Here is a 14284-nt window from a genome sequence, read left to right as displayed (position 1 = left end):
GACAGGCACAGGCCAGAGCCGGACGTACTTGTCCAGGGAGGAGGATGAGTCCTTGGAAGAGGGTGTTGTGATTGACGCCCGAAAGAGCACCAGCGTGAGGACGGCCACTACTTCTCTCATCGAGGGCAAGTCCAGGCCCACGTTCATAGCCAACAGCCAGGAGCCCGAGATCAGGCTGAGCACCAGCCTGCCGCCGCCCTCCAGGGCGAGGTCCGCTGGGGAACCGCTGGATTCCGAGGGCAACCTGGGCCAGTGGTCCACGGCTGGGTCCACCCCAAGTCGGTGGACGCTACCCTCCCCCCCCCCCGGAGGATCTGCGGCTGGTGCTGATGCCCTGGGGCCCGTGGCACTGCCACTGCAAGTCCGGCACGATGAGCCGATCCCGGGCTGGGAAGCTGCAGGGCCTTTCTGGGCGCCTCCGAGTGGGGGCGCTGAGCCAGCTCCGCACGGAGCACCGGCCTTGCACCTACCGGCAATGTCCCTGCAACCAGCTGCGGGAGGAGTGCCCCCTGGACTCAGAGCTCTGTCCTGACAGCAACTGCGCCTCTCGGGCCACCACCAGGAACCCTCGCACCACCACTAGAACCTTTCCAGACATCCACCTGAGACGCAGACCCAGCCTGCCTCCCATCCCAGCTCTTGATTTTTGGAAACAGGTCAGGACTGGCCTGGAGGATATTTGGAACAGCCTCTCTACAGTGTTCACAGAGATGCAGCCAGTAAGTGTTAAGTGATGAGTCAGGATCTCTGTTGCCAGATCTGAAAAGTCCTAATATCCAAACCCTATCCAAACCCTGTTGCTGTTCCTTACGTGGTTACAGGTTCATACATGCATGGTTATTCACACTGGTAGCCACCGATTACGCCTACTGTTTCTTGATCAATTTCTGACTGGTTATTAGGCAGCATGTCTCATGGGACAGTAGATGACCACTGACCAAGTCAACAGTTATGCTGTAAGGGCTTCTTGATGTGCAGGTGATGAGTGGCTATGGAGGGTACACATCAATTCAGTTTTGACTTGGTGCGGCTGAACACCCATCAATATGAGGCTCTCCTGTGTGCACTGACCTAGAAGATGCCTCACAACCTTTACCGATGAAGAAACCGGGACAGGGAAGATTTAAACCAGGTTCCACACCAGCACCCATGCTCTTAGGACCACCATCCCCATTCCAAAAAATTGTCCTCCTGGGATTTTCCCCAGCAACTCCAGAGTTCCCAAGGACAGGCCTCTGCTTCCAAGCAGTCTCAACTGGCAGTGCTAATGGGGCCTGCGGGGCAGGGAGAGGCAAGAGACAGAGTATTGTTTGGGTCACTTTGCTGGTTCTTTTTTTCTCCTTGTGTCCAGCACTGTCAAAAATAAAAAATAAAAAAGGCAGTGGGTGAGGGGAGAGGGTTTGTGGGAGATGAAGGAAGGGAAAATAATACAGGTATGTTTTAACTTTTTTTTTCCTTACAGGTAGACAGAAGGCAGAGGTAAATTCCCACTCCATCCACAAGAGGTGTCAGCATTTCAACCTCTCTTCCCTTCAATCCCAGTGCCCACGAGATATTTTTAGTACAGAAAGACTGGAAAAAATGTTTGGTCTTGTGGGGTTTTTTTTTTGGAGATTTATCTAAAAGAATTACAAATCCCTTTAACCCTAAAACTGAACTGCACTTCCTGTCCCCCAGAAGAAAATGTTTATATTGTTCGTATTTACTGCCAATGCATTTTTTTTTTAAGGTTTTGCCATAGGGCGTGTGTACTCCCTGAAGAGAGACAGAGAAAGGGAAAGGGGGCCGGGCGCCTGCCGAGCTCTTGGCCGCCACGGTGACAGGGACAGGCCAGAGCCGGACGTACTTGTCCAGGGAGGAGGATGAGTCCTTGGAAGAGGGTGTTGTGATTGACGCCCGAAAGAGCACCAGCGTGAGGACGGCCACTACTTCTCTCATCGAGGGCAAGTCCAGGCCCACGTTCATAGCCAACAGCCAGGAGCCACCCCCAGCCATGCCAGCCCCTGAGGATCTGCGGCTGGTGCTGATGCCCTGGGGCCCGTGGCACTGCCACTGCAAGTCCGGCACGATGAGCCGATCCCGGGCTGGGAAGCTGCAGGGCCTTTCTGGGCGCCTCCGAGTGGGGGCGCTGAGCCAGCTCCGCACGGAGCACCGGCCTTGCACCTACCGGCAATGTCCCTGCAACCAGCTGCGGGAGGAGTGCCCCCTGGACTCAGAGCTCTGTCCTGACAGCAACTGCGCCTCTCGGGCCACCACCAGGAACCCTCGCACCACCACTAGAACCTTTCCAGACATCCACCTGAGACGCAGACCCAGCCTGCCTCCCATCCCAGCTCTTGATTTTTGGAAACAGGTCAGGACTGGCCTGGAGGATATTTGGAACAGCCTCTCTACAGTGTTCACAGAGATGCAGCCAGTAAGTGTTAAGTGATGAGTCAGGATCTCTGTTGCCAGATCTGAAAAGTCCTAATATCCAAACCCTATCCAAACCCTGTTGCTGTTCCTTACGTGGTTACAGGTTCATACATGCATGGTTATTCACACTGGTAGCCACCGATTACGCCTACTGTTTCTTGATCAATTTCTGACTGGTTATTAGGCAGCATGTCTCATGGGACAGTAGATGACCACTGACCAAGTCAACAGTTATGCTGTAAGGGCTTCTTGATGTGCAGGTGATGAGTGGCTATGGAGGGTACACATCAATTCAGTTTTGACTTGGTGCGGCTGAACACCCATCAATATGAGGCTCTCCTGTGTGCACTGACCTAGAAGATGCCTCACAACCTTTACCGATGAAGAAACCGGGACAGGGAAGATTTAAACCAGGTTCCACACCAGCACCCATGCTCTTAGGACCACCATCCCCATTCCAAAAAATTGTCCTCCTGGGATTTTCCCCAGCAACTCCAGAGTTCCCAAGGACAGGCCTCTGCTTCCAAGCAGTCTCAACTGGCAGTGCTAATGGGGCCTGCGGGGCAGGGAGAGGCAAGAGACAGAGTATTGTTTGGGTCACTTTGCTGGTTCTTTTTTTCTCCTTGTGTCCAGCACTGTCAAAAATAAAAAATAAAAAAGGCAGTGGGTGAGGGGAGAGGGTTTGTGGGAGATGAAGGAAGGGAAAATAATACAGGTATGTTTTAACTTTTTTTTTCCTTACAGGTAGACAGAAGGCAGAGGTAAATTCCCACTCCATCCACAAGAGGTGTCAGCATTTCAACCTCTCTTCCCTTCAATCCCAGTGCCCACGAGATATTTTTAGTACAGAAAGACTGGAAAAAATGTTTGGTCTTGTGGGGTTTTTTTTTTGGAGATTTATCTAAAAGAATTACAAATCCCTTTAACCCTAAAACTGAACTGCACTTCCTGTCCCCCAGAAGAAAATGTTTATATTGTTCGTATTTACTGCCAATGCATTTTTTTTTTAAGGTTTTGCCATAGGGCGTGTGTACTCCCTGAAGAGAGACAGAGAAAGGGAAAGTGAGAATCATCCCCCAGAAATGGCCATGCCACAGTTCCTTCTCCACCTTCCCCTTGAGATTTTGGGTACGCACACGCAGTTTAAGTTTCAAGTTTAAGTTTCAAGTCACCAGGTCTAGGACTCAAACTACAATTGGCCCATGTGAGAATCCAGCGCCTCACCCACCACGCCCCCTGCTGCTTCCTCCAATGCATTTTTTTTTTTAATTATTTTACTTAACTTTATTTTTGAGAGGTTTTGCTATAGGGTGCGTGGGCTTGCCAGAAAGACAGAAAGAGACAGAGAGACAAAGCAAGAAATCACCCCCTGCGGGGGGATGGCCAAGCCGCAATCCCTTCTCCTCCATTCTCATCTCGGGATCTTGGGCACGCACGCACATGCGCCCAGCATGAGTTTAAGCCACCAGGTCCGGGACTTGAACCACAGTCAACTACATGGGAGTCCAATGACATAGCCATTTCACCAACTGCTGGTCCCTATTTATTTAATTTGACCAGAGAGGGACAGAGTGAGAGAGTGAAAGTGTGTGTGTGTGTGTGTGAGAGAGAGAGAGAAAGCGAGAAAGCAAGTAGCAAGATCCAGGACTGGAACTGTGGTCAGCCATATAGGAGTCTAGTGCCCTTTAACAACCACACCACCTGCAGGTCCCCTCGATGCTGTTTTTAAACAGGTACTTTAAAGACTCGAGAAGTCTCAAATAAATGGCAAGAAAAGGGAATGGGAAGAGCAAGGAGTTGAGCAAGATGATGGAGTTGCTCTTGCTTTCACAGGGCTTGGCCCTTACTCCTCAGAAAGGGCAACGATGACATGAAATTCCATCTCAGTCACTTCCAAGGTGTCACCTTCACCAGCCACATGTACCCTTTACTCCAGCACACACCTGTAGTGATTACTCTGCAACTATTTGGCTTACATTTTTTTATTTGAAAAATGTATTTAAAAGTCCAACAATTCTTTTAATATAAATTACGACTCTCAAACCCATTCCCATCACTTTATTGTTAAAAGCGATGGCAGCATACACTGACGAGAAGTAGCTAGAGGCAAGAGAGCACCAAAGGACAGAAGACTGTGTCCAAAGAACAGGCATTAGAATGAGGCTGAAGATCAGGGTGACCAGAGATTCCAGGAGTTCCCTACCTTTCTTCCCGATCCTGCTAACCCTTGAGTCTCTCTAGTACAACCCTCAAGTTACTGAGCTATTTTAGGCCAACAAGATGGGCTACTTTCAGAGCAATTAGCTTGACTAGAACTGAGAGTAAACTGGGAATGGATCTCTATGACTGAGCTTAGACCCTGAAAGACTGCAGGAAATACACAAGAAGGTGAGGAAATCAGAACCACTACAGTGTAAGTGGGGGCGCCCTGGGTGGATGGTGCAATCGGCAGAGTGGATACCAGCTCCCATGTTCCTGGCCCCCACTACCATAAAGAGGATGCTTTCTGTTGTAGAGCAAAAGTGAGACCCCAGCCTTCTCGTCTCAGCAGGCAGGAGCTCATCTGTCTTGTCCTGCCTTCCTAACGACCCTGCAAGGAAAAGGCGACAAGAAACACCTGAGAAAACAAAGTGCCTAAGCCCCTGCTCCTACACTGTAGACTCCTCACCAGGTGGGGAGTGGGACCTGGTCTTCAGACGAAACTCCCTGAGTCTTATTTGTGTCTGGTTATAGGACTAGGGCACAGAAATACAGCTTAGAATTTGGGGAGGCTAAACTGGGGTGTCTCTACTGCTTTTCTTCCCCTACCCACCATACCGTTCCTGCCTCTGCAGTGGCTCAGAGAGCAAGAACGGGGCAGCGCAATATATGCCATCACAGAGGCACGAACCCACATAAGCACCACGCTGAGTGCAGAAGGGTCTGAGGTTACGCACAGCCCTGCGAGCCCTCTTCAAAGGGGGCCAAGTTCATCCAGGGCTCTGGCTACGGATGAACATCGGCATGAGCTAGGGTGGAGGGTGGAGCACACTTCAGAGCTGTGGTTCCCAACTAGGGACAATGTTGCCCCTAGGAGACATTTGGCAAGGTCTGGAGGCGTTTTGGGTTGTCATACTAGGGTGGGTGAGGAATACTGCTAAACAGCCTGTAATGCAATGCACTGAATGATCCTCCATTACACTCAACTAGCCCTACATGTCCAGTGTCGACAGCCTCTATCTACTCCCACGCTACGAGCATCTCCAGACCCAACTCAAAGATGATTGTTTTCCACCTATTCATCTCATCACCCCTCTAACCTCTTCGATCAGGAAGCCCACTTTGAGATATAACACCCTGGTTTTTGCTGCATTCTGGGTTTCTCTCCAGACTGTTCTTCCTCCTCTCACCTGGGCCAGTGGGAAGGTCGGCAGAGGGCACGCCAGGTTCCCTAAGACTTAAATGGAATGTCATCAAGATCCACCTCTTACCGTAACTCTCATTCAATGGGAAGTATGGCTCCTAACAGGAATGGCGTTAACAGCAGAGGTAGTAGCAGGATGGGAATACTTAAGATGCAAATTTTTAATTAATTTTCCTTTTAAAAAAAGTTGCTAAGGAACTAGTAATGCTACAAAAACATTATTGGAGGCCTAACCAAAGACCCTGGTACTGGCAGAGAGAGATTGAGGGGCTGTGAGCTTAAGGTCTGAAACCGAAAGAGAAAGAGTAGATTAGGCAGTGTTCACCCTCCAGCCCTTGCTGGTCTGCTTTAGTTCACAGCAGGAAGAAAGAGGGTCAACTGGGCAGGGAGGCAGGGAGATTCTCAGCAAAGCTGGCTTCAGCTCTGACAGTCTCTCACCTGCCTACCCCATTTAAGGAGTTCCAGGGTAAGAGTTTAAAAACAGGTAGAACCCAGACCATCATTCAGGAGGAGGGAACTCATTCCAGATTCCCAGAGAACTCCTATCTCAGATCCGAGGGTGTCCAGGGCTTCAGCTGAGCGTCTCTGGCCAACCAGTAGTCACGTGGTCAGTCCTGCTGCCTTGACCCCATCTCCAGGAGGGGCTGTAGCCAGAGGGAGTAGAGGGAGTCCAGCCCCCAAGCCAGAGAGGGGAAAGAGGGGCCCTTGGATCACTGGTTCTAGGTGGGATGTGGGAGGGACAGCATCTCTTCTGGGCTGGACACAGATGGGGGACTTCGAGATGGCAGACCTGGACATTAAAAAAAAAAAAAAAAAAATTTTTTTTAAAAGATGAACCTCAAAGAAAACAGAGACCTTAGGAAGGGTTCACCTAATGTAGCATGTAGCATAGACTTCTATCTCTAGTGTGTTCTTTTCTCTATCTCTATGTTTCTACATACCACCCTCCCCCCCTTCTGGATCCTACATTTAAAAAAATTTCTTTTATTTGCAAGAGGGCACATGCATTCATCAGAGATAGAAACAGAGGGGAAGAAGACACTCCCCCAATGGGATGTGGTCATGCCACAATGCTGTCTCCTCCATTTCCCCACTCCGTCAGGATTTGGGCACACTCACGAGTGCCTTGCATGTTTATCAAGCCACCAAGATAGAGAACTGAACTGCGCAGTCAGCCATGTAGGATCTGGGCCCCTTGATCACTAGACCCTGGAGCTGGCCCTGGATCCTCCATTCCTCTCCCCTCCCCACTTCCTATTCTTATATCAGAGCATTAGGATTCTTTTTTTTTTTTTTTTTAAGGTTTTTGTCACAGGGCACATGTATTGACCAGAGAGAGACAGTGAGAGGGAGAGTGAGAAATCACCCCCACAGGAGGGATGGCCACGCTGCAATCCCGTCTCCTTTACTCTCCTCCTGGAATTTTAGGCACGCATATGCGTCCAGTGTGAGTTTCAAGCCACCAGGTCTGGGATTCAGATCGCAGTTGGCCATGTGAGAATCCAGTGCCTTAGGACCAGCAGTTAGCGTAATGGCTATGTCGCTGGATTCCCATGTAGTGGACAACGGTTCAAGTCCCAGACCCGGTGGCTTAAACTCATGCCGGGCGCATGTGCATGCGTGCCCAAGATACGGAGAGGAAAATAGAGAAGGGATTATGGAGTGGCCAAACAACCAGCGGGGGGGGAGCTTTCGTTTTTTTTCTTGCTTTCTGTCTCTCTGTCTGGTGAATGCACGTGCCCTATGGCAAAAAACTCTCTCTCAAAAAAAAAAAGAATCCAGTGCCTTAACCACCACACCACCTGCTGGCCCCCCCTTTTATTTTTCTGGAGAGGTTTTTGCTATAGGACGCATGCACTCGCCAGAAAGACAGAGAGACAGAAAGTGAGAAATCAGCCCCCGGGAGGGGATGGCCACGACACAATCCCGTATCCATTCTCCTCTTGGAATCTCGGACACATATGCACATGGGCCATATGTGAGTTTAAGTCACTGGGCCCAGGACTCGAACCGCAGTCCACTACAGGGGAGTCCAGCGACATAGCCATTATGCCAACTGCTGGTCCTTATGCTGGCCCTTTTTAGGAAAAAAGTTTCCCATAGGGTACATGAGCTCACCAGAGAGAAAGAGAAGGAAAATGAGGAAACACCCCACCATGGGGAATGGTTGCATCGTATCTCTTCTCCATCTCTCCTCCTTTTGGGATTTTTTCAGTGTTTTCCAAGCTGTAGGGTCCAGGACTTAAATTGCATAGTCAGCTCTGTGGGATCCAGCCTCCTCAACCACCAAGCCACGGGTTAGTCTGGAGGATCAGGATTCTGAAGCAGGCTGTCAGATGTGTCAGCACAGGGCTGACGTATTGGGTGTGTTTCTGTAATCACTCACCATTCCTATTGGAGCTACAAGCCCCTAGAATTGCTCCATGGCCTGTCTCGGTTTCCCTTGGACCGCATCTGCTCCTGAACTGCGCCTGTCTGTGAAAAAAGCACACGTGAGCGATGTCCCTCCTAAGTCTTCATATCCCACCAGAAGAGGCTGATGCCCTCTTCTGACATAATATCAATCTGAAAAGGTTAACCTATCGTTCCTCACAAGGGAATCACAATGGCCTTCTTAAGGATGAGGTAAAAGGGGTCTCATAGTAATAAAATTTCCCTCACAAAGGACTCTCTCTCGTGTGTGTGTATTTAAATAATTATTTAATTTTATTTATAATTATTATTTTCTTTTTTAAGAGTTTTTGCCTCAGTGCATGTGCACTTGCCAGAGAGAAGAGACCAGTAAGAGGGAAAGTGAGCAATCACCCCCAGAGGGAATTGTTACGCCACAATCCTGTCTCCTCTATTCTCCTCCCAGGATCTTGGGCATGCACATACATGCACCCAGTGTGATTTTCAAGCCACTGGGTCCAGGACTCAAACCACATTCGACTATGTGTGAGTCCAGTGATGTAACCGCAATCCCATCTGCTGGGTCTATTATTTTTTAATTTAACCAGAGACAGAGAAAGAAAGCAAGCTACCAGGTCTAGGACTCAAACCACAGTTGGTCATGTGAGAGTCCAGTGTGTTGTTAACCACCATACCACCTGCTGGTCCCTCTCACATATACGAGCTTCATAACTGGTGAATAAGACTCCTTCACTCTCTAGACCCACTTCTCTTATTTTGAAAGCAGACAGGAATCTTAGACATCATTAGGACAGAAGTTCTCAGCCCTTTTCCTGCTCTAATACCACCAACACAGTATGATTTTACTGTTACATTGAGGAAGCTCTCAATTAGAAGGGATGATTATGGTTTTTGGAAAAAGCCCTCCGACCAGTATTTTTTTCAAATTTATTTATCATCATTTTTAAAAAAAATTTGTTACATGATACGTGCACTCACCAGAGAGACAGTGAGAGAGAGAGAGAGAGAGGGAGAAAAAGCAAGACTCCAGGTTCGGGACTCAAACCACCATTGGCCATGTAGGAGTCCAGCACCTTAACCACCATACCACCTGCTGGCACCCCCAATTACTGGGTCATAAGAAAAGTCATGATTTACCTTTCCACAAAAAAAAACATAGAAAAATATATCATGACTTTTCTGGAAACCCAATATTAAGACATATCGGGAAACTGGGGCAGGCACGTGGCATGGTGGTTAGAGGCACTGGATTCCCACATAGACCACGGTTCGAGTCCGGACCTTGCAGCTCGCTTCCTTGCTTTCCCCTTCCCTGTCTCTCTGGTCAAATTAAAAAATAACAGCAACAAATGAAATTAAATAATTTAAAAAAGACTTATTAGGAAACTGCAAATAAATAAATAAATAAAACCTGTGGGGGAAAAAAGGAATTAAAGTATAAACTTATTTCAGTGCAAAAAAGTTTTGAAATCCAGGCAATTTTTCCTACAATATGCATTTTCCAAGAACCTTCTGAAGACCACTCATGTGTACCTGCCACCCCAGTAAGAATAATTTGCTCATTGTAAAGATGAGGAAACCTAGATCCAGACACCAGAAATGCCAGGTCTCAGGTCTATGAAACTAGAGACCAGGACTGGAACCCCAGGTTTCTTGCTTCCCCACGTATTTTATTTTATTTTTTAGAGGCTTTTGGTATAGGGTGCATGCGCTTGCCAGAAAGACAGAGACAGACAGAAAGCGAGAAATCACACACACACCCCACCCCCCGCCGGGGAGATGGCCACGCAACAATCCCTTCTCCTCCATTCTCCTCTTGGGAGCACACATGACCAGTGTGAGTTTAAGCCACGGGGTCCGGGACTCAAATCGTGGTTAACTACATGGGAGTCCAGCAACATAGCCGTTAAGCCAACTGCTGGCCCCATCCTCGAGTATTTTGTTATGTCCTTTGTGTGAACTTTCAAAAAGAGGAACGGTTATAGACCACACCCCCCATCGACCTCTTCCCATTCCCTCGTTACCATAGCAAGTCCATCTCCGGCCCCCATCTCCCCAGAGCCAATATGAGTCAGGTGGACAAAATTCATTGGTTCCCCAATCATGGTCCGGTCAATCCGTCTCCTCTTCTTCTTCTGCTTGGAGAAGACAAGAAGTCATGTCTGAAGCCCCCTCCTTCAGCCACAGTGGGGGAAGGGAAAAGAGTCTTAAAAACCATGAAAGAAAGAGCTATGGGCCTGGTGGAAGGGATGTGGCATTATCACAGAGAAATCACTAGGGTCTGAAAGGCAAGGACAGAACAACATAAACAGGAAGACAAGGACCAGAGTGGTGAGGGCAGGGGCCTGCAGGGTGAATACCGGACAGAGAAAGGACAGGTCAAAGTCACCTCTGACTGATGAGGAAACAATGGGAAGACTGACAGGTATTAACTGCCAACTACACCCCTGCCCAGTTCAAAGTGGACAGGCGGGTGACAGTCAGGACTGTACACTTCTTCCATCGCCCAGCGCCCTTTGTCCCACGTATACACCTGCCCGCCAGGGAAACTGTTCTGACAGAGAGGGAGGCAGAAGCGTGCTTTTTAGACGGCAGATTCCGGTATGTCTACCTCACAGTATCCGGTAACTGATGTTTGGGGGGTGGGGAGACTCACCGGCTGGGGCTTCTCTACTACGCAGCAGCCCAGTTTGTGCCAAAATTCACTCATGTTCGCTGAAGGTTCCAGCTTCACCTCTGTCGGAGGCCCCAGGGGGCTCTTGCTCCAGTGCCCTGACCACCCACTCCTCAGTCTCCCTGGGTGTCGCAGCACCAGGAGTTCACTTAGTTGAACAGGCCCAGACACAGTGGAATCCTCAGTTCTCGAGCTGCACAGTGAAGGTCAGTGTCCCAGACCCTGAGACCGGCAGGCAGACAGAAAGGTGGACAGCCAGGGACAGCGTATGTTTTCTTCAGACTTGGAACCCTGGATTAGCCAAAAGAGAAAAGAAAGTTAACGAAAAGTCCCCTGTTCCCCAATCCTTGACCAACCGTATCTTCCCAGCCCACTCCAACCCTAAACTTCTCCAAACCCCACAGCCTGACTCTCAGATGGAAGAGCAAAACCAAAAGAATACCAAGGAGTCAAGGAGAGTGACTGATGGTACCAAGGTCAAAGAAGGGACCTGGAAGCACTTAGGGCAAGAGAAAGGGCAGGGACCAAAGGATCTGGCAGAAATGACCGAGGTTTGAGGGTGCTACCAGCTCCAGCTCCCACCTCCCTGGGTTCAGGGGAGAAGAGGAGGGGAGGGGCATTTAAGTGACTTTAAAGAGGAAATAGTGGTTTTTTGTTCTCGCAAACAAGGCCTCCACCCTGCCCCTCCCTTTCGCTTTACCTTGCTCCAAGAACCTAGATTTTCTTCAAGATCAAAAGAGGCCTTGGCCACCCAGGTTCTAGGAGACTAACAGTAGCATGTTAGACTTCCAGAAAGACTTTCCACAGTGAGGAATGTCTTCCCTCTCAGTTCACTGCCTTTGTTCCTTCTCATTTCCCTCAAGTGAGAGCCAACCCCTCCCAGAAGCCACTTAGCAATGCCTTTATTACTTGACCTTGAGATCCTTCCTGAAGGTTGTGTACGCTCTGTGTATCTGTGTCCTGCATCACCGCACCTGTGTGTACATTCCCTATCGGCACACGCGTGGCATGGCGGCATCTCCGCGTGTGTCCTGTACAGATCACCCACACTAATGCTGGGTATCTCCCGTCCCAGAAGTCTCCTTCCAGCCTCCCCACCCTCTTCACATGTCCTGTCGTGCTATGCTACTCGGCTCTGCCTCACACCCTATAGGGCCTGAGCCTCCCTCTCTCCTCCCCTCATGCTGTGACCTGTCCTCTCCTCTGTCCTCCTCACTTCCACACCCCCAGCTTCACCAGCCAACCAGACGCAAGGAACTTTACAGCAGTACTAGTGTCCAAGGGAGAACTCCCTCCCCTTCTCAGGACTGAAGGCCAGGGTAGGGCACACCAGGGTTTCCTCTAGAATTAGGACACTGTCCTAGTCTTACAGTATAGACAACCTCAAAGATCCCAAAGAAGGCAATTTCACGAATATCATGCTTTGAGATAAACAGGAAACGACCATCCTTCCAGATGTCGAGTTCTGAGGCTCAGGTGCTCTAGACAGATTTTTTTCTTTTCTTTTTTTGGAGAGGTTTTTGCTATAGGGTGTGTGCACTCGCCAGAAAGAGAGAGACAGAGAAACAGAAAGCAAGAAATCACCCCCCAGGGGGGATGGTCATGCCGCAGTCCCTTCTTCATTCTCCTCCCGGGATCTTGGGCACGTACGAACACGTGCCCAGCACGAGTTTAAGCCGCTGGGTCTGGGACTCGAACAGTGGTCGACTACATGGGGGTCCAGCAACACAGCCATTATGCTAACTGCTGGTCCCCCCCAGACAGATTTTAAAACTTTTTAACAGCCTTGAGATGAGATCATGCAAACACTGAAATGTAGCTTCCAAGGAAGGGAAGAACCCAGGAGTCCAGGCTTTTTCTTAACTTCCCTTCCCACCACTGGAAGGGAGGAGTAATCACACAGAACGGAAGTCAGAGCCCAGCAGTCCAGAGAGGGGAGCGAGTCAGTGACAGGGTTTGACTTGGTGGTGGCAGCAGGTGGTTAGAGTTGGGGGGATGGAGAAAACAATGAAGAATCAGAGGAAACCCCCAACACCACCAGACAGGCTGTATTGAGACTGGGCACTCCCCAACACCCCCACCCTGCTCAGAGCTGAGTGGACAGAGGTGGATGGTGCTGGGAGGAGAGAGGAGAGGGAGGGAGAGGAGGAGGAGAGAGGAAAAGGGGCCTTGGAGGAACAAGGACGTTTCTGTTTCTTTTCCAGGGACCTGACCAGAGCTGGGTGGAGGGAAAGTGTGTGTGTGGGACTTGGCATGAAATGACCTATGATGAGAAGTGACCGGGAAATTCCACTCCTTAGGACATCAGGGTCTCAGAAACTTGGGGGCGGGGCGGGGCGTGAAGAAGGCAGGCAGGGTGAATGCTGCGGCGGTGGTTCAGGGTTGGGGGAACAAGAACGAGGCCAGAGAAGGAAGTGAGAGCCATTGGCTGTCACTCTCCAAAGCAGCCTGAGAAGACTGTGTGGAGGAAAAATGGAGTCCTGAGTTTGCAAGCCTGGGAAGAGGCCGGAGCCCACTGCCCGCTATTTAAACCCCTCGGTGAAAAGGAAGGGGCTGGGAAAACAACAGGAGGGACGAGGGTCAGACAGGCAGCAGGGGCAACATCCTGACAGCCAAGAGGCACAAGGACCCTGGCCCCTCCGGGTCCCAAAAAGGAAGAGGGAAATACGGATGGGGACAGACACCCCCACTGGCAAGGTCACATGAGGACGTAAGGGCCTGACGCTGGTGGGGGGCAGCAGAGACGCGGAAAAGGTGCTGGGAGGAAGGATGCACAGGGGTAGTTCCCCGGTCCTGTTCTAGCCCCAAACCGGTTTTCCCGGTCCCGCTGCCTCCCGCCCCAAGGCCTCCAACCCGCTGCCTGACAAGCCTTCACAAGCAGCAGCTGGAGAGCAAGACCGAGGGAATGGAGTGGGCAGTCCTGGCTGCCGGCCCGGGGCGGCAGATGGCCCCGGTGAAGAGACCCCCGGACACGGAGAAGGGGGTGGGCCCCACACGTCAGCCAAGCGACAGGCACCTGCCCTTGCACTGCCAAGCCCGTCCTTCCCAGGAAAGACCTAGTGGGGGCTTCAAAGGAAAGACCGGGGCCTAGGCCTCCAGCCCCAGTACTCACTCCCGCGGCCTCCATTTCTGCGCGCCCGCAACCCCGGGTGCGCGGCTCCTCCCGACACCGAGCTAGCAGTGGGCCGGCTCCGGGAACCTTCCTTGCTGTCACCGTCTTCCGCGGCCCAGCTCCGCCTCGCCGGTCGGGGCGCGGGTCCCACGGAGGCTAGAAACGCTCCGCCTCGCACCGCCCGGCGCGCAGTCCCTTCCCCTCCTACGCCCCGGGGCGCGCGCAACGGCGCGGGCGGTACCCGGGGGCGACCCTCCGCCCACCCCCC

The 14284-nt window shown here is 50.9% G+C and overlaps 4 protein-coding genes across 4 annotated transcripts in view; 3 read left to right on the top strand and 1 right to left on the bottom strand.

Moving 5' to 3' along the window:
- LOC102499192 (protein MENT-like) overlaps window positions 1-1720 on the top strand; it is a 2487-nt gene extending 767 nt beyond the window's left edge. Inside the window, 3 exon segments of the mRNA XM_014584149.2 lie at window positions 1-297; window positions 299-719; window positions 1463-1720. The exon segment at window positions 1-297 is cut by the window's left edge and continues 329 nt beyond it. Coding sequence (XP_014439635.2) covers window positions 1-297; window positions 299-719; window positions 1463-1483 — 739 coding nt within the window. The 3' untranslated portion in view covers window positions 1484-1720.
- Window positions 1582-3433, top strand: LOC102498771 (protein MENT-like). The gene is made up of 3 exons (XM_006168514.2): window positions 1582-1593; window positions 1766-2416; window positions 3160-3433. Exons 1-3 carry the CDS (start codon window positions 1582-1584, stop codon window positions 3178-3180), a joined length of 684 nt encoding a protein of 227 aa, XP_006168576.1. The 3' UTR covers window positions 3181-3433.
- Window positions 3434-4381: 948 nt separating this feature from the next.
- The window catches only part of CDC42SE1 (CDC42 small effector 1), a 20396-nt gene continuing 10493 nt past the window's right edge, over window positions 4382-14284 (bottom strand). Inside the window, exons 3-6 of the mRNA XM_006168434.3 lie at window positions 10887-11195; window positions 10255-10365; window positions 8205-8293; window positions 4382-6608 (exon numbers count right to left, since the gene is read on the bottom strand). Of these exons, the coding sequence (XP_006168496.1) occupies window positions 8219-8293; window positions 10255-10365; window positions 10887-10940 (240 nt within the window). The 5' untranslated portion in view covers window positions 10941-11195 and the 3' untranslated portion in view covers window positions 4382-6608; window positions 8205-8218. The remainder of the gene's footprint in view (window positions 6609-8204; window positions 8294-10254; window positions 10366-10886; window positions 11196-14284) is intronic.
- MLLT11 (MLLT11 transcription factor 7 cofactor) overlaps window positions 10686-14284 on the top strand; it is a 12669-nt gene continuing 9070 nt past the window's right edge. The window contains exon 1 of the mRNA XM_006168433.3: window positions 10686-10831. The gene's annotated coding sequence lies outside the window, so the exon portion shown is untranslated. The remainder of the gene's footprint in view (window positions 10832-14284) is intronic.

Source organism: Tupaia chinensis, unplaced genomic scaffold (assembly GCF_000334495.1).
Source record: "Tupaia chinensis unplaced genomic scaffold, TupChi_1.0 Scaffold145814_1, whole genome shotgun sequence".
Taxonomy (NCBI): domain Eukaryota; kingdom Metazoa; phylum Chordata; class Mammalia; order Scandentia; family Tupaiidae; genus Tupaia; species Tupaia belangeri.
The sequence above is the reverse complement of the archived record's forward strand: the minus strand, read 5'-3'. Positions and strand labels throughout refer to the sequence as shown.

Excerpts from the sequence above, each read along its gene's own strand:
- LOC102498771 (XM_006168514.2), top strand. Across the intron at positions 2,417-3,159 it reads TGTTCACAGAGATGCAGCCA|GTAGACAGAAGGCAGAGGTA; the intron begins GTAAGTGTTAAG and ends TTTTCCTTACAG.